Source organism: Setaria italica, chromosome V (genome assembly GCF_000263155.2).
Source record: "Setaria italica strain Yugu1 chromosome V, Setaria_italica_v2.0, whole genome shotgun sequence".
Lineage (NCBI taxonomy): Eukaryota > Viridiplantae > Streptophyta > Magnoliopsida > Poales > Poaceae > Setaria > Setaria italica.
In genome coordinates this window covers 34,743,377-34,762,132 of record NC_028454.1, presented here as the reverse complement: position 1 = coordinate 34,762,132, position 18,756 = coordinate 34,743,377, and the positions used below count along the sequence as shown (strand labels likewise).

The 18,756-nt window shown below is 46.8% G+C and overlaps 2 protein-coding genes across 2 annotated transcripts; one reads left to right on the top strand and one right to left on the bottom strand.

The window, feature by feature from the left end:
• The first annotated feature begins 245 nt into the window (after positions 1 to 245).
• On the top strand, positions 246 to 2,686 carry LOC101776109 (transcription factor bHLH69). Its single transcript, XM_012846415.2, has 3 exons — positions 246 to 468; positions 587 to 784; positions 1,266 to 2,686. Exon 3 carries the CDS (start codon positions 1,339 to 1,341, stop codon positions 2,533 to 2,535), a length of 1,197 nt encoding a protein of 398 aa, XP_012701869.1. The 5' UTR covers positions 246 to 468; positions 587 to 784; positions 1,266 to 1,338; the 3' UTR covers positions 2,536 to 2,686.
• A 4,335-nt stretch (positions 2,687 to 7,021) lies between these two features.
• On the bottom strand, positions 7,022 to 11,577 carry LOC101775708 (vesicle transport v-SNARE 13). Its single transcript, XM_004969645.3, has 5 exons — positions 11,206 to 11,577; positions 11,042 to 11,100; positions 10,606 to 10,794; positions 9,006 to 9,176; positions 7,022 to 7,417 (listed from the first exon to the last, which is right to left on the bottom strand). The coding sequence occupies exons 1-5, from the start codon at positions 11,297 to 11,299 to the stop codon at positions 7,265 to 7,267; spliced, it is 666 nt and encodes a 221-aa protein (XP_004969702.1). The 5' UTR covers positions 11,300 to 11,577; the 3' UTR covers positions 7,022 to 7,264.
• Positions 11,578 to 18,756: the final 7,179 nt, after the last annotated feature.

Sequence of the window (18,756 nt, the reverse complement as noted above, 5' to 3'; positions counted from 1 at the left end):
GTCAACTGTAGATGGATGCATGTTCATGTGCCGCCCACACTCATCATTCCCCCAAGTGATATGATCAAACACAGTGCTGTAGTAGTAGTACTACCAGTACCATCTTTTTCTCAAGGAATAACTTTAATTTCTTTTGTATTGAAAAAAAAGAAAGAGACAGTTAATAAGTAGGCGAGGAGGAGGAGGAAAATAGGCATAGCTAGCCATCTATAAAAGAAGCCCATATGCAGCCATCAACAGGAGGACCATATCCCCACACATATGATCTGTGCTGTCTCCTCAGGCAGGCCTCTCTCCGCTCTCTCTTCTCTTCCCCTCTCCTCCCCGGCTCCCCCTTCCTTGCTCGCCTAAGCTAACTCAGACGGCGAGCACGCTTCCGCGAAGCCCGGCCGCGCAGCTCTGATTGCTAGCTGATTGATTGGTCAATCACTCCGCCTCGACTCGATCCATATACCTACACTGCTGCAGGTACTATACCCTATATATACCTCACGCCTCGCACACTCGTGTTGGTGCAGTGATGCTAGACTACTGCTAGCTACTAGTACTCCAGCATATACAGAGTCACCGGTGTTGGACACTACAGATACTCTCTTCTCTCGTCGGCTCGCCGGTTGTTCATCGGAGCTTACCGGCCGGCCGTCGGCGGCTCGGCGCCATCGTCGTTGACGGTGTTTTCCAAGGGCGGCGGTGTAGGAGGAAACAAGCTAAGGAAGCCGCGTGACGCGGTGCGCTCCGTCGGCGAAGCGAAAGCTGCGTCTGCCATCAACCATCGATAGAGAAGGTATGAACACAACAGGTCCTGTAACCCCTATTAATTGCTTCACCATCATTAGCACACGTGATTTCATGCATCCGAATCTAATTAGCTACCTCCTCCTCCCGCTGCTTACAAATCCAATCATCTTGTAAAAATAAGAACAACTCGATTTCTCGTATGCATGAGGTGGTAGATCTTGCTTTTGTAAGCACGTATGTGTAGTTCTTGAGCTAGCTACATACAAATCTCATAGCTGGAGATGCGGAAAATAAAGAATATAAAGACAGTGTAATTATGAGGTTCGAGACATCTCCTTCACCCCCCGTCCTTGTCCGCCCATCAATGCATTACCCGTGTGACTGTTTCTTGATGTTCATTCCGCGACCCGATTTGGATTCCCTCTTCGACGTAGATGGATCGTAGCAGTAGTATTCTCTTCTTCTAACGTATGGCCATGGATTATATATTCCTCTAACGCTTGGAGCATCCTCTCTCTTCCGTGCAGTGCACAGTTATAGCATCGTCCCAGAATCCCTGCGCCAGTCATTTAATTAACCGATCGATCGGCGGCGGCGGCGATGGACGCTACCTTTGGCTGGGCCGGCGCCGGCCACCATGTCGACGACTACTTCTCGCGCCAGGTTGGATGCGGCCGGTTCGAGGTGGACGAGGCCTTCCTCGGAGACTGTTTTGGGCAGCTCCAGTGCGACGGGGTCCTTGCCGCCGCCGCCGCCGGCGGTGGGGACACCGGAGCGTGCCACGCGACCTCGAATTGCGGCGCCTTCGAAGGCAGCGCGGGTATGGACAGTGACCCGCTCGCGTTCTTGGGCGCGGGGACGGGGGACGTCTTCGATGCCGGTCTCCTCGACGCGGCGCTCGCGTTCACCAGGAGCTCGGCGAGGGCTGCGCCGACGCGGGGCCGTGTCGAACGGCGCCATGCTCTCAGCTACAGCGGCACCACCGGCGGCAACATCTCCTCTGGGGAGTCGAACAACTACAGCGGCGGCCACGAAGCCGAGGTGGTGTCGCCGACGTCCACCATGTCGCCCACCACGGCGCCGCGGCCGTTCACCCACGCGTCGTCGTCCCAGCAGCAGGCGCTCCACGCCAAGCGGAAGGTGACCGACGAGTACCCCGCCACCATCGCGACGACCGCACCGCCGCCGGCGCCGTTCCCGCGCCCAGGCGGCGGCGCTAATAAGCGGCGCGCGGCGACGAGCATCAGCTTCGGCCACGGCGCCCAGCACAGCGCGCGCGACGCCGCCGCCTCCGCCGGGTACGAGCCGGACATGGAGGCGATGGCGCAGGTGAAGGAGATGATCTACCGCGCGGCCGCCATGCGGCCCGTCAACCTGGGCCCCGAGATCTCCGCCGCGGCGGCGGCCACGGAGAAGCCCCGGCGCAAGAACGTGCGCATCTCGAGCGACCCGCAGACGGTGGCGGCGCGGCTGCGGCGGGAGCGCGTGAGCGAGCGCCTCCGCGTGCTACAGAAGCTGGTCCCCGGCGGCAGCAAGATGGACACGGCGTCGATGCTGGACGAGGCGGCCAGCTACCTCAAGTTCCTCAAGTCCCAGGTCCAGGCGCTAGAAACCCTAGGCACCACCAACACCAGCAGCACGAGCGCATCAAGCAGGTCACAGCACTACAGCTATTTCGGAAGCGGCAGCGGAAGCAACCCTGGCTTTCCTGGATTTGGAAGGAGGAGCAGTAGCATTTCTCCATCTGGGTATGTAAATCCTAATGGATCGACGAATACTAGCAGCAATCTGTTGTAGCTGTGGTAACTGTTCTTGTATGACACTGTGCCTGTGAGTGGATTATACATGCATGCATGTTGCTGTTTCATCGCACTGTTCGCTTGGCCGGTAAGGTCTTGTTGTTAAGTAGATTACGACGTATTTAGTCATCATCATCAATTCATCATCATCTATGAGTACTTAGTTTTTACCTTTTAGATTGTAGTTATATACTTTTTTATGTGCAAAGATTGATCCGCTGCATTGTTAAGTGATCGATGTAACTGCAGTGATGAGGGACTGCGTGCAGCACGAGAGGATGATGATCATGACGAATCTGAAACTGTAGGGAGAGTCGTTTCTCACAAGAACCAATCGCTGATCCAGATGAATTCTAGAACGTTGAACTTCGCTCTTTTTTACTGGACACATCAAAGAATCTACTCTGTTAAAATTTGTTATGTTTGACCACTTACGTATATGGCCAGAACTCAGAACAACACAGTTTTTTTTTAATGTGGAACGAAGCTCCATCATTAGACTTGTCAAAGTGGCATATATCTCCAACTACCGTGGAAAGGTCAAGATCATCAAGTGAAAAGAACAATGATACCAGTAACTATTTTGTTGACCGATTGATGCGTGTGGGGTGCCTATGCACCGACGACTGAAAACGGCAGCTCTGATCGATCGATCGATTCGATATGGACACATCATGAGGCTGGCAATCTTGCTATCTAGTAGCAGATTGCATATACTATACATTTTCCGGTTCTACTTTTGCGCATGATGAACCACTTTCCCTCGCCCCTTTCTTCGCGTCCAACCCCAACGAAATATCTTTTCCAAGAAGGCAAAGAAAAGGGAGGCCGGCTGGCCGGCCGGGGAGAGATACGCAACGCAAGGCTAGGCGCCCCTAGCTAGGCTCGAGCTTTCCGGTGATGAGCAGCAAAGAGACGAGATCGAGATGCTAAATCTATCCAAGCTATCGTCTCTGCATCTAAAATTCATATCTCGTCTTTTTATCCTCGAGTATCTCTATCATGCATCGATCGGTGCTGGGCCACAGGGCCCTTTTTAGATGATGAGATCAAAAGCGAGCGCGAGCGCGGGATTATGTTAGTAACTTAACAGGGAAAGGGCCTTTTGCTGACGAAACCTTTTGATCCCCGTGCATGCAATGCATCGCACCGATCGTCACTCATCAGCGCAGCGCAGGGGCGCTGCTGCTGTCAAATCGATCGCCGGTGCATTTCGATCAGAAAGCTTTAGTGGCAGCGGCTGGGGGAAAACCCTAGACGAAATGCATGGCCGATCGATGGGCGTGGGCGCATGCATGGGTGGGAGGGGTGGTGGCCTTGCGGAGTGGGAGTGGAATCATGGCGCGTATGATTAAGAGCCCAAGGCCGGGCACTGCACGTATGGGAGTTTGGGCACGTCCTTTTCCTAGCTAATCTCTCACTAGCTTGGCCGCCCGGTCTTCGCTCTCCCCTCTCCTTTCTCGTTTCGTTCGTGTCAAAGAATAATCGGAGCCTTCGGTATGTGCGTGCCCCCTGCCATGAGAGAGACTACAGAGACACGGTGCACGGCTAGAGAGAGAGAGAGGCCAGAGGGTAGGGTACAGTGCAGCTTGCATCATGCATGCGCTTTTGAAGGGCGCTTTTGGGGTCGCTAGCCCTACCCTAGCTAGAGCCGGGTAGGGGTAGGAGGGAATGGCATCGACCGGACCGGCCGGGCACCACACCACACATGTAGATGTAGGCGAGGGCGCCTTTAACCCCTGGTTGGGCTGCCCGATGCCAAAAGACATTCCCTTTGGGGGCTGACCCCCATGCATGTGTGGCAGCGCTGCCTGTCCCGCTCGCTCGCTCTCTGGCAACGACGACGGCAGGCCGCCGCTGCCCCTCCGGTCTCCTCCGCCTGCGCTGCGCTGCTCCTGAATTCGTGTCGAGGCCGCAAGGCGTGCGCCTTGAGAAGAACACCGGCCGGCCCTCCCGGCTCCAAAAGGCGCGTGCGCCCCCCCTGCTGCGCGTTGCTCCCCACATGCACGCACAATACATCCTGCAAGCCTGCTATGTGAGAGGAGGACTGGCAGCTACTCACCTGCACGCACGCACGGCGCTCTAGCCCGGTGGTCACAGAGACTAGGCCCCTAACAGAGACACAGACGGTGCGTGTGGTAAATCTGGGACGTGACACCGGATGGCCGTGGATACATGCATGGCATTGAACGGCTAGCTTGCCTTTCCCCTTCCTTTTTAAACTTGTATACTAGTCAGAGGAAAAGTGCACCCTGCCAACATCCTGCCCTTTCTTCTGCATTTGTAGTACGAGCGAGCCGTGGTTTGACCGGTCATGCCGGCCTTGGTTTAGTTTACTGAAGAACCTGTGTACAAACATTTCGTTAGCTTAACGAGACGTTCAGGTGACACGCCGGCCACATCATTTCCCGTCGTGCTGGTCAGACATCATCCACGCTTCGATTTTCCTGGCTACGTACCCGCACCGAATAATCCTACTCCTCCCCCGTCTCCCCTTCGCGATTTCAGCAGCCTTCATCGATCAGCAGGCCCGCAGGCAGCCGATCGAAGAGACTTGTCGATCGGCATAGGCGGCGGCGGCGGTTTCGTGCGTGCGTCACCGAAACGACGATCTCGGCCCGGCGAGACGTGTTGACCGCGGAGGAGTACACGATCCGGTGGGAAGGGAATAAAGCGTTGCATGCGTGGTGTTATGATTGGATTGCAGCATCGGAGACTGTAGGGCCGTTTGACGAAGATGCATCTGGTAAACGGCCGGGAACAAATATTGCAGTACGATACGACGACGCACACGCTCGTCGCGCAAAAAAAGAGCGTTACAGACTTTTAGCTGCTTGGAATCTTGGATGAAGACCAACTTGGCCGTCGTATATTGTCGTCATATTTGATCCGGGATCTGGCTGTCTACTCCCTCCGTTCCTATAAAAAAAAAAGTGCAATTCTGGCTACGTAGGGTTGACACAAAAATCCAAGGACCGGTGGCAGAGGCTAGCAGCAGGCAGAGGCAGAGCGGGCGTCAGGTTATCATGGCTGCATGCAGCACGTACTTTCCTGCTGTTTGACAAAAATAACACTGGGATAGCTCAATGATCCAGTTACGGGCGTGTGCGACGATGTAGCTTGATGAGCATTGGCATGCTCGCGATCCAGGAATGGATTGAGCCTGTTTATCAGCGGATGCAACGGCGCCTAACCAGCCTGCTGCCTCTGTCTTTTTTTTTTATTAACATAAACCCTGCCTCTGTCCCAATGCTCACATTGCCTAACGCCCGTGTCATGGCGAGATTAGCAAGAGTGGACGAAAACGGCAATCAAACCAGGAACGCGGGCTAGGCTAGGAGTCCACGAATCGGCCCTCCGCCCCTCTTGGCTCTTGCCTAACCAGGGCGAGAGTCCGAGCTGCTTACAGGCTACAGAAGTTTGGTGGACTTTGGACTTTGCATATTGGCTAGCACGCTGGATTTTTTTGGTTGGCCGTTGGAGTTTGGGCTTCGGCCGGCGGGTGCGCGCGCGTCACGGCTGATTTGATCAGGAACCGTCCGTGACGCGACGGGCGCGTTCGGGAAGACGGCAACCAACCAACTCGCGTTTGTTCCCCTCTGTCGAGCTGCCGGCCGGTGTCGCGAAACTTCTGTTCGGACCACTTGCGTCGCATCACGATCGTTACAGATTAAATTCTGAAGGCGATCATGCAACGCAAGTTATACACTAGAGGTGAACAATGCCTCCTGCTTTACACGGCTGAAGGGACAGACCAAACGGCTTGTCGCGCCCCTTTTCCTGTTTAAGCGTCTTACAGTACCAACAAGCGAAACCGCCTTCAGCCATTGCGCCGGTGGTACCGAACAGTGCATTGAGACTGTGCCTCATTTCAACCAGGTGCGATATGCAAAATCCAGTACCACAAGAACAGTGAACACTTTCTCAGAAAAAAAAACAGTGAACACTGATCGTACCCGCTCCCCCCAAGCGTACAACTTGTTCATGTGAAGGTTGTCATGTCGTCTTCAGCACCGTCCGCACCCATCCCTAGCCTCCGTAGCCATTTCATAACGCTTAGTTATCCATCGGATACCCTTAATGTCTATCATCATGTATCACCATCAAATCCTGATTCAAAGCCATCCCCCAATGCCCATTTCCCCTATCCAAACCGGATGCAGATCAAGCACACGATATGGCGGGCCTCATCGCTGCATCCCACATTCCAACTTGCCATCCTAGCCCCGCGACTGCACTTACTGCAGCACTGATAGACCTGCACCTTCTGCGCATGCACACCGGCAACCGGCAACGGCAGGTGCCAAGCCCCACCTATCAGTCTACCACCCAATCATTCAGGAAGCATCTGCCAAACGCCAACACGACAACAATAACAGACTAGCCACAGAGCTGCCTAATCACAATAATTGGACGGTAGACAGTGACAGCAGTTCAAAATTCAGATGGACTGATGCGCACTACGCGCCCTCTAGTTAACAGGATAGATCAACATGCCTCAGGCAGAGAGACTGAGACTCGAGTAAATTTTTTTCACTCTTTGGACAGTTTATATAATTGGAGTGTCTGACACTGTACATAACATGGGCCACTTGAAGTTTTAGAAATTTGGATGGTAAACAAATGATGCTTGGAGAGAGCGTGTTACTCAATACACAGCATTCAGACAACTCTTATCACACAATTACTGGACAGAGATATGTGGGCCAACCTACCTGGAAGCAGGCCTAATGAGCGAGCTTGAAGTAGAGTATGAGAAGGATGGCCAGAACCAGAGCCGTGATGATTCCCCCAATGATCCACTTGTTCCTGTCCATCCTCTTCGACATTGCTGCCAGGATCTTCTTGCTCTTGCCAATATTATCGTCAACACCATGCAACTATCAACAAGAGGACATCAATCTCATTAATCGACACAAATAGGCAAGTTGTATCACCAATAAAAATGCAGATTAATAATGTAGCAAAGGAGTGGATCATGCAGCAAGTATTTTTAGTTACCACAAATTTTGTGCTGCAATTTTAGATTATGATAGGAACTCATAAATGCTGTGGAAATATAAGGAGACGTTTGGTTCTCCGCCACGGTTTGCCACACCAAGTTTTGGTGGCGCCATAAAAACAGCGACATGCTTGGTTGGTGACGCAGGTGCAACAGCCACAGCAGTTGCTAGTTCTTGCGCCGTATGTGTGGCGCCGATTCCAAGTGCCACAGCTTTGGCACCACCACAGTTTTCGCGTGGCTCGCTGTGGCCGGCAACTAAGCGGCCCCTAACTCTGACATTCATTTCAACAAGGAACGGGTGGGCATGTGTTGCTTGCATTTTTACTAAAAGGAGGTCACAGTTCCTCTTTACATCAAAGAGAACAAAGCAATGAAATTTTCTACTCTAATCTATACAAGAATCAGTCAAGCTACATAGTCCTTGCACCTCTGAGACTAAGGATCTTTCCCCTTTTAATTCAATCACCAATCCTTTGCCCTCAGAAGTTAAAGTAGGAAAATTCCGTAGCTATCCATATAAAATGTAAAGACATCGCATGAGTCAGAACGAATCAACAAGTGTGTGCTCACCCTCTTGGGTCAGACTAACAGACCTACCCATGTGTTCCAGAAAATATAACTCCCCAGTCTATAAAATCCTGAAGAGGTGCAATCTAACCTTTAGCATGTGCACAGAAGCACTAGACACAGTCTAAATTCCTCAAGTACAATCTAATCTATACTGTTCATGTAGCAAACAAGATTATGTGTCCACATGGAGTGATGAGACAGAATCATAGAACTACTTAGGACCACTGTTGCCTACACGGCCGTTAAGCCCGTTTACATGCTGTGTAAATGCTGCGCGGTGCTTACCCGTGTCTGTTTAATCACCCATTTAATGGCCGTTTAACCCATTTAATTGGCCATTTAGTCCGAATGGTAGGTGACCGACTGTTTAGCGTTTAGGATAACATTTCTTAGGACATGAAGAACTCTACTCTGAATAGTAACAAAAAATGAATGGATAATTGTTTGGAAGACATGTTAAGAGCTAGTACACCTAATACAATATTTGATGGACTACAACTTTTTCTCGAATGCATAGGAGAATTGCGTGTCGTTACATTATAGGGAGAAAAGAAAGGGTCACCCAACACAGAAAACTTGCAAACAAAAGAAGGAAAGGAAAAACGAAACATACACTCAAAAGCAACAGCATCAATCACTAAAATTCATTAGCACACAACAGAAGCAAAAACCAGTTGATAACTAACATTTGATTTTCATAAGATATCCTGCACAAAGAAAAATCCAAACTGAATTGCTATGAGTAAAGCCAAGATAGAGTAAAGCAGTCCAAGGAACCAAACTAGTGCTGTTATGAGTGTTTTGTTAGCAAGAATTGCTGCATCTGTTCAACCTGTAAAGTCAGAAAACAACAACCAAAATAGATAGAACTGTTGATGAGACAGAGCACATACAGTGGTATGGGCATGTAGTAGTGACTGTCGTTGTTGGTGAAGATCCTGAAGAATTGACACACCAAGTTCTTCTGTCTCCAACATAGTTCTTCGGCTCTCTTTAATTCTATCAGTGGACTGATTCAGTCTTTCAGTTGTCATCATCAATCTTCCCCTCTGATCAGTAGACACCTGAGCCATGCAACAATGCACCAAGTATGGCACGAGTACCAAAAAAAACTGTAAGAACCCTGTGTTCAAATGGCTTACTATATGAAAATCAGCATAACAAAGATAAATGAAACAGGAATGCAGAGGCAGCATTCCAATTGCATAGTTACATCTAGGAATAGGTAATGTAGGTAATTGAAACACTTCCCTGGATATTAAATAGCATTGCAAAAGAACTAATGAATTTATACTACTGTATTAGTCGAGGAACATTTCTTTATTTGAATAGATATTGAAAAGTAGCTCGCAATAGGATGAAAGACATATATGATTACATGGTTTAGTTTTGTCAGACTAAAGATAGAACAGAGATAAGAATAGAAAAGTCACCTACATGTAAAAGTTATTTTCTAGAACTGTAGCAGTTATGTCTAAAGTTACAGATATATAGGATGTGACCAAGGATTTCTTGATTGCAGCATATGTTCCACCTTTTTCATGCATCCAATACTAATATGGAGAAGATGATTACGATAAGGGGCAAGAATCCTATGCTACGTACATTAGGAAACTTAGGAAGCATAGTTAGTGAAGGGGTGCATAGGGATAAAGGTGTCCAGACATCTGGATGCCAATCAGTGGAGTTGTACAAGGTATGGTATTAAGAATCAAAATCCAAAAATTTATGTCAGGACTGAAAAAGTAAACTATCTGATATATCCTTCTAAATTCCAGCATCTAGAACAACGTGTCCTAAAAAATAAAAGTTTGTAATCATGCCAGTTGAGCATGTAGAGATAAGGAAAGCCACTGATTAAATCTTGATTGTCAGATATGCATGAGTGAGAACATATATAAACATGCTGTCAGGATCCTGCCACAAAGCCATAACGTGGATGTCCGTAATAAAGAAAGAAAAGCCCACATGTAATGTTGTAAGTTAGCTGGATTTATCAACATGCATATCTGTTCTAACTACAGGACCTAACAGGATCACTAGCTGAATTACCATTTGATGAGAAAATTACGCTGTAATCTAAAAGCATTTATATTCCTAGTTCACGTCTCATTGCTATATAATAGTGCACAACGCTGCAAGCAAAATACAACCGAATAGCAGACTGTATGAATATAGTAACAGCACAATCTTGTTTCCAGACGAAATAAAGTCCAATACGTCACCATCAATCATACGGATACCAATACATAGGGTTAAAGAACAATTCTCATTGACCATTTCAACATCAACCAAGTCACCTGATATCAAATACTACATCCAAATTTAAAAGCACAAACACGGATTATTATTGGCTTTGCTTTGATGCAATGTATAACAAACGCCCTGATGTAATATAGGTTATGCACTGCAGTATAAATGCACTTAAACGCTCTGTAGATGCATTCCTAAAAAGTACTGCATTAAGCTATTGATAGGAGTCCGGGAGCTCACCGCAAGAGTGTCTGCCATGCCAGCCTCAAGGAGCTCCTCCCGGGTAGCCTGCCTGGCGTTGGGCGCTGATATCCTCTTGAGCTCGCTCTTGACATTATTGAGGTCAGATTTATACTCCCTCAGCTTCGCAAGCAAACCAGCCTTCACGCTCGGCTGCAGGCTCCTCGCCTCCAGGTCCATCTTCCGAATCTGCAAACACATTAAATTACTGCCTCTCCCAACGTCCCAAACCCAGACAATGGAACATAAAATGTCTTGCAGCCCATCTGCAAAACTCCCTAAAAATCCCAAAACTGCACCGATTTCCACTTTTATGTTTCTACTTTTCTACCAACCCCAATTCAACTGTTCCCCCACAGCGGAACTGAAGGCGCCAGAGTCATATATCTAGCCCAAGGGGATCCCCATAACAGAATGCGCTACAGCATCTATTTACCAGCGATTCAGCTTCCTCCACGCAGGACTGGATCTCGGACAGCTTCTGCTTCTTCTTCTCTGCGGAGATCCCACCGAATCAGACCAAAACAATCGACAAAAGCGGTGGCTCCCCCAACGAAATCACGAAGGGGAATCGGATTAAACAGGGGAAGCTTTGCTTACCTCCATCGAGGGCGGAGGCGGCGGTGCACTTGCGGGAGAGGGAGGCCGAGGCCTCGCAGTACTGCCGCTCGTAGCCCTCGAACACCTCGCTCATGGCTGCTGCTCGCGGTTCGCCTCGATCTCTTTCCTCGAGCCGCTCCCTCCAAATCCCGCGGACGAATCACTCCCGGCGACACGGTCCAACAGGAGCGACTCGGCGGCGTCGGATCAAGCAGACGGCGGAGGCGAATTTGACGAGGATTGCGGTCCGCGTGGCTGGGCGTGGGGAAATTTGGGGGCGGCTTCGACTTTGATCGGGTCAGGATTGGGGGAGACGAATACAGGAGGGATTAGCACATTGGCGCTGCTTGTTCTGGAGACTGCGTGGTGGGCCCGTAAGGTTAGTGGTTGTCGCGGGCTTAAGCAAGCGGCCGACGGTAGTTGCGGCAGCGCGGGCCCGGCACGGCGTTTGCCGTTTGGTCTGGCAATTGGCAACGAGTCGGCTATGACGCGGGCCAAGGAAATACCCGTCCAACGACATGGGATGTTCGGTTCGGAGCCACACTTTGCCACAATTAGATCCTGTTTGGAGGGATTAACATCAAATGTTTAGATATAGGTTAATTACCAAACTAATTGTATAAATAAAGGCTAATTCGTGAGACGAATCTATTAAACCTAATTAATCCATGAATAGATTCGTCTCGCGAATTAGCCACGGCTTATGCAATTAATTTTATAATTAATTCACGTTTAGTCCTTCTAATTGGTATCAAACATCCGATGTGATCCGAACTAAAAATTAGTTCATGGATCCAAACACCCCCTTAACCTTAGATAAGTTTGACCAAATTGGTAGGCTGGACAACTAACCTTTGGCAAGATTCTTTGAGTTCCACATCTCATAGAAACAAAAGGTGTGGCAAGATTCCCATTACCATGACAAAGTGTGGCTTCAATTTCTTCGCCACACTTTTGTGGCTTGCCACACTTGCCAAAAGTTATGTGTGGCAAATGGTGGCTAGCAACCAAACATCCCCATACTCGAAACCCTACGATACCCGTGTCAAATCTAATGGGTAAGATTTTCAAATACTCCTCTACCGATACCCATCGTCCCCCAATCCCAAATTACTATTCGTTTTGGTTTTTCTAGACACATAGTTTTTATTATGCACCTAGATATATATTATGTCTATATACATTAAAAAAACCAAAACAAATAGTAATTTGGGATGGAAGGAGTATTAGCTTATGATTATAATGGTATCAACCAATAAAAATAAAAATCGGTGCCCATGTTGTCGTATGAGTAATGTCACAGCTAGCAATTAATTAAGCAAAGTTTCCCTCTCACAACTTATCACATGGTTCATTATTTACACGAGTCCTAATCACAATGTTCATGTTATTAAACAACGGATGGGCTAGTTTGAGTTATATACCACCCACTCCACCATTTTGGGTGGTTAGAGTCCCAAGAAGCGGAAGCATCCAAGACAACGGTGGATCAAGAAATTTTTTAGAGCATGGGTAAACATAGCAACTCATAACAAATTCACACAAACATATCAATCACTAACACCAACAAAGTTGACAACTTTGATAGTTTTGAAACTAGAATTATCATTCAACACACATGCAAATATGCATACATTAAGAAAGGAAATATCGCATCAATTTGTCGGCACCGGATTCAAATTAATTGTGCGTCAACAACTTGCCACACATTCTATCAATAACGACACGGAAAATCTCAACATGATAATAATAAAAATTAGTAATATTAAAATTATTATGCCTTGAACGACCCTTAATGATATCTCACTTGTTGGATAATTAGGCAATTGTTGTACTAATTTTCAAAATAAATAAATCATGACAAGAGACAATCCTAGCATGCAAAACTCTAACATACTAGATAACATTAACAACATAATCATGATATCAGAAAACATGATTAACAACCAGATCAGATCACGGTGCACGTACCGGGAAGCCGTGATGACGAGCGGCGCTAACGGAGTGACGACGATGTTGTGGACGGATCGCAGCAACCGGTGTTAAAGACGACGATACACCGCGACACGAAGATTGGACGGAGGATGAGCCGTTGCGACGAACTTGAGCAGTCATGCGGAGCGCTTCCCAAAAACCTTATTCACCCTCTCCCGGTGCAGGATCACAAGGATGGCTGGTTCCGAAGACTCGCTGTCCCGTTCCCCGGTGCACGCCGACGCAACGGAATGGATAAGACTACAGTGGTGGCACAACAGTGTAGAAGAGGCAAAACCTAACTCGTATAGACCACTTTAGGATACCCTAACCTCGGGGCCTTTCCGTATAGTAGTATATGGTGCGTCTTTCCATGAGGGGTGGTATGTATTTATAGGAGGAAAACCCCTAACACCCTCATCTATTAGTAATACGTGACTAATAGATGGTGTACCCCCTCTTACGCTAATAGACCTTTGAGATTTATTCAAAATTATTTATATGGGCCAAGTCCATATATCTAACAATCCCCCACCAGATCTCAAATACCTATTTAGGTGTTTTGCATATTTCTCACTCTGTTTGATATATCGGTGTTTCAACAAGGACTTTTAAGTTGAACTCTTGCCTAGAGCTTCAAGCTACACTCATCCACAACTTGATAATGGACTTTGCCTTGAATTGCTAGTTTTGCGTGGACAAGTTTCACTCAAAGTCATAACCAGTACTTGGCTGTCAGTAGTCTACCCCATGGGTGGAGCATATACATCGTACTCCCTGGTCTCTTTCATGAGCTTACTAGAGATCACCCAAGTCTTATAGACTGCAACGTTGAACAGCCGGACTCATATAGGTGTGTTCTTTCAAGAATGATTTGTAGGACAACATGTTCGCTTATTAAAGCTAACAGAATCACATTAAGGCATATAGCCAACCTACCTTATAGTACACATGCCTTACAGTATTTGATAGTATTGCATCTTCACTTATAGAGGGTTGAATAATTACTCTCCTCAGTTAACCAAAAGCTTGTTTTTCTCGGATCCTAATTCACGGGATCTCCGATCACATAGGTTGGATTACCACTATGGCAACTCAAATGGATCTCATACCCATCTCACTCAATGCACTTTCTGTCACATTCCGTGATAGCCCTTTTGTAAAGAGATTTACCAGGTTTTTATTTGTTTGAATATAAGTCACACTTATTACTTCAGAGTTTCTCAATTTCCTGAGAGACTTCAGTCGGCTCTTGATATGTCTTTATGACTTCGCACTATCCTTAGCAGTGTTCACTTTGACTATCATAGTTTGATTGTCACAGTTTATAAGGATGGCCGGCACTAATTTTTCAACCATAGGCAAGTCCATTAAGAGTTCACATAGCCACTCTGCCTCAACGTGGCTGTATCTAAAATAGTAAGTTTTGCCTTCATGATTGACCTCGTCAAAATAGTTTGTTTGCAAGACCTCCATGATATTGCACCACCTACAAGGGTAAACACGTACCCACTTGTGGCATAAAGCTCATCAGCATCAGAAATCCAGTTCAAGTCAATATATCCCTCAAGCAAAAGAGGGTGCCTAGAATAGTGAATCCCATAACTCATAGTACCCATCAAGTAGCCCATAACCCTTTCAAGTGCATGCCAATGATCAATACCCGGGCTTGACATTAACCTGCTTAATTTGCTCATAGCAAAAGATATGTCGAGTCTCGTTGCGCTAGCTAAGTACATGAGTGAATCGATAATCTAAGAGTATCTCAGTTGATCTTTCGCAATTTACTTATTCTTGTGAAGTATCACACTAGGATCATAGGAAGTTGGAGAAGGGTTGTTGTCCATGTAGCCAAAGCGGCTCAAGATCTTCTCCACATAGTGGGATTGCGAAAGAGTGATCCATTCTCATCTTTAATCAGCTTAATGTTCAGAATAACATCAGCTTTTTCTAGATCTTTCATATCAAAACTCTTTGATAGAAAACATTTGACCTCATTGATCACATCAAAATTGATGCCAAATATTAGTATGTTATTCGCATACAAGCATAATATAACTCCTTCACCCCCACCAAGGCAATATTACACACATCTATCAGCCCCGTTTATGACAAAGCCCGCAGAAGTTAAAGTTTTGTCAAACTTCTCATGCCACTGCTTAGGCGCCTGTTTTGAACCATACAAAGACTTCAATAACTTACACACCTTACTTTCTTGATCCTTAACCACAAATCCATCAAGCTGATCCGTATAGATCTCCTCATCCAACTCTCCATTTAGAAAAGCTATCTTTACATCTATCTGATGGACAATAAGACCATATGAGGTAGCCAAAAAAAGGAGTGCTCGAATTGTGGTCAATCTAGCGATGAGGGAGTAAGTATCAAATAAATCTTCACCCTCGTTTTGTGTGTAGCCTTTGGCCACAAGCCGTGCCTTGTACTTTTCAATAGTACCATCAGGCCTAAGCTTCTTCTTGAATACCCATTTACAACCCACTGGTTTGCAGCCACATGATCGTTCAGTGAGCTCCCAAGTTCCATTAGAAATAATTGAATTCATCTCATTATGGACAGCTGCATCTACAGATACCAATGCCTCAGCAATGAATGTGGGTGTATCATCCACAAGGTACATAGTGAAATCATCGCCAAAGGATTTTGCAATTCTTTGTCTCTTACTTCTTCTAGGAGTTTCACTGTCATCATTCTCAATGACCTCCTCATGCTCATCAGATTATTCAGAAGACTCAATATATGTAATTGGTTTAGGATTTATCTCAGAAGAAAATCTAGAAGTGCTATGCATATCTTTCATAGGAAAAATATTTTTAAAAATATTGCATCATTAGATTACATAATAGTATCAACATGCATATTAGGTAACTCTGATTTAACTACTAAAAAATCTATAAGCAATGCTCCTTTGAGCATATCCTAGAAAGACACAATCCACTGCCTTAGGTCCCAACTTGCGCTTCTTAGAAATTGGTACATTGACTTTCGCCAAGCACCCCCAAGTGCGCAAATAAGAAATTGATAGTTTTCTCCCAACCCACATCTTTTATGGAGTTTGTCCTTTATTCTTGTTCGGAACTCGATTCAGAACATGACATGAAGTCAATAAAACCTTCCCTCAGCATGCCTTAAATAAACCAGCACTGTCTAACATGGCGTTAATCAGATCAGTCTGCGTGCGATTTTCTCTCTCAGCAACCCCGTTTGATTCGGACGAATAGGGAGGTGTCCTCTCATGAATAATACCATATTTTTCATAGAATTCATCAAAGATTTTAAGGAAATATTCACCACCACGATCTAACCTTAGACGTTTGATCTTTCTCTCAAGTTGATTCTTAACTTCTGGCTTATAGATTTTAAAGTAGTCTAACGTTTCATCCTTGCAACAAATAAACATAGAAAAATCTAGTCGCATCATCATTCAATGCCATGAAGTATTTCTTTCCACCATTTGTCAGCACACCATTCATCTCAAAGAGATCATAATGTATGAGTTCTAGAGGTGCCAAGTTTCTCTCATCAGCCGCCTTGTGAGGCTTCCGAGGTTGTTTCGACTGCACACAGCTATAGCACTTAGAATCTTTGGCAATGGTGAAGTTCGGAATTAAACACATGCTGGAAATCTGAGACATCAAATCAAAATTAATGTGACATAGACATGAATGCCAAGTACTCGCACTATCACTAACATTGCCACAAATATGGTTCACTGAGTTATTACAAAAATCTGCAAGGGAAAAGCTAAACAAGCCTCCGCAATCATAGCCTTTACCAACAAGGCAACAAATTATCCATATTTCAACATGACTAATTTATTGGACTCTAACATTACCTTAAATCAGTCCTTGCACAGTATCGTACATACATCTATGGGCCCACCAGAAGGTTTGGACAGTCGTAAATAAAGGGCCGGACACCGAGATGTGTTAGACATGAAGGCTACAGTGTAGGATGGCATAGTATACCTCGTAAGACAGGAACTAGTCGAGGATTATGAAAACTACTCGTAGCAATTAGAGTAGGACTCGCCTAGTTGAATCCAACTAGTATTCTTATAAACAACCGATCTGTAACCCTACCCTCGGCAATATAAGGCAAGGTAGGGACCCCCTCCAAAACAATTTAATCCAACCAACACATAGGACGTATGGTATTACGTGATCAAGTGGCCCGAACCCATCTAACTCATGTGTCTATGTTCACCTTCGAGTTTCCAATATCGGCGAGCCCCATAAACAAAACACTATCTCGGGCACCCCCATCGTTAGGTTGCTGGGTCTAAACACCGACAGCTAGCGCGCCAGGTAGGGGCTCTTGTTGAGAATCCACTGGCAAACTCTATGGCCCAAGTCATCATCAAGCCAATTGTCACATTTGAAGCGGGTGCGACATTCATCTTCGGCTCCTGGGTTTGAGTTGCAGACGGCGCTCGCAACTTCCACCACCACATTGCGCTGACCTTGGAGAAGAAGCAACAAACGTTGAAGCTCCAGTGTCAAGCCCTGGAGGATCTCGTCAAGAATTTCGGTGAATTTGTAATTTCTGACCTAGTCAGAGGCTGGGGGGACGAGTTCGAGTATAACTCGACTTCTCCCACTAGTCGGACTGATTCTCATGAGCTGGCGCTTAAGCCATCGTGCGAATCGGACTACAACTCAAGTTGATTCCTGTTCGAACTCCGAAACATGGTTGCTAATTACCAAACTACCCTATCCAGATCACAATCTGACACGGATACGATTGAGGACCCCAACTACTACTCGGACCCAAACGAGGAGACCCCTTTATCAGGTCCGCAGCAGGGTCTAGTAATCACATCGACTCCACAAGGCAGATTCATCTACTAGCCCAACATGAAGCCACCTACTCTTGCCAGGAACGACGATTCATGCCTTATCGCCTACCTTGATACCCTCCCGTACCAGGAGGGAACTCCTTTGTCGCCCATCTACGAAGAAGGTGGCTCCACGAAGGTCATCATGTCAAGTTCGGGAAGCTATTCTTCGAAGCGAGAACTCTTCGCTCATATTGCTGGACAAGAGGGCGAAGATGAAGAGCAACCAGAGAGGAATTCGCGGCATGAACATCACTTGGATGATGTCTCACAGGATGAGCTCACCGCCAATGTTGCTGTAGAGGAAACTGAAGCTCAAAGAACTCGATGACGAGCCAGAAATGCCGCAAGAGCAGAGCGCCACCGCCGCTTTGCAACAGACTTGCCAATCATAAACTTGGATAACGTGTTTGAAGCAGTTCAATTACATCAACATCGTACTCCCCTTGCTACCATCGCATCCATTAATCTTATTATCTGCGCAATGCCACATGACAAGTACACTAAATAATTGGCTGAACTGGCAGAGCGCGCGTACAAACAACTCAATCAGCAAAACCCGATACATTCATTTCCACACACCCCATCCCAGCGTAGTCAAAATGGCAGTAGCCATAGGCGCAATCCATCCAAACCAAGTCAAATCGGAGGCGCCAGACCAATCCAAGCTAGAGCAGAGGGTAGTGGGGCAGGACCCTCGGGAGGCCATGGACACCGTGGGT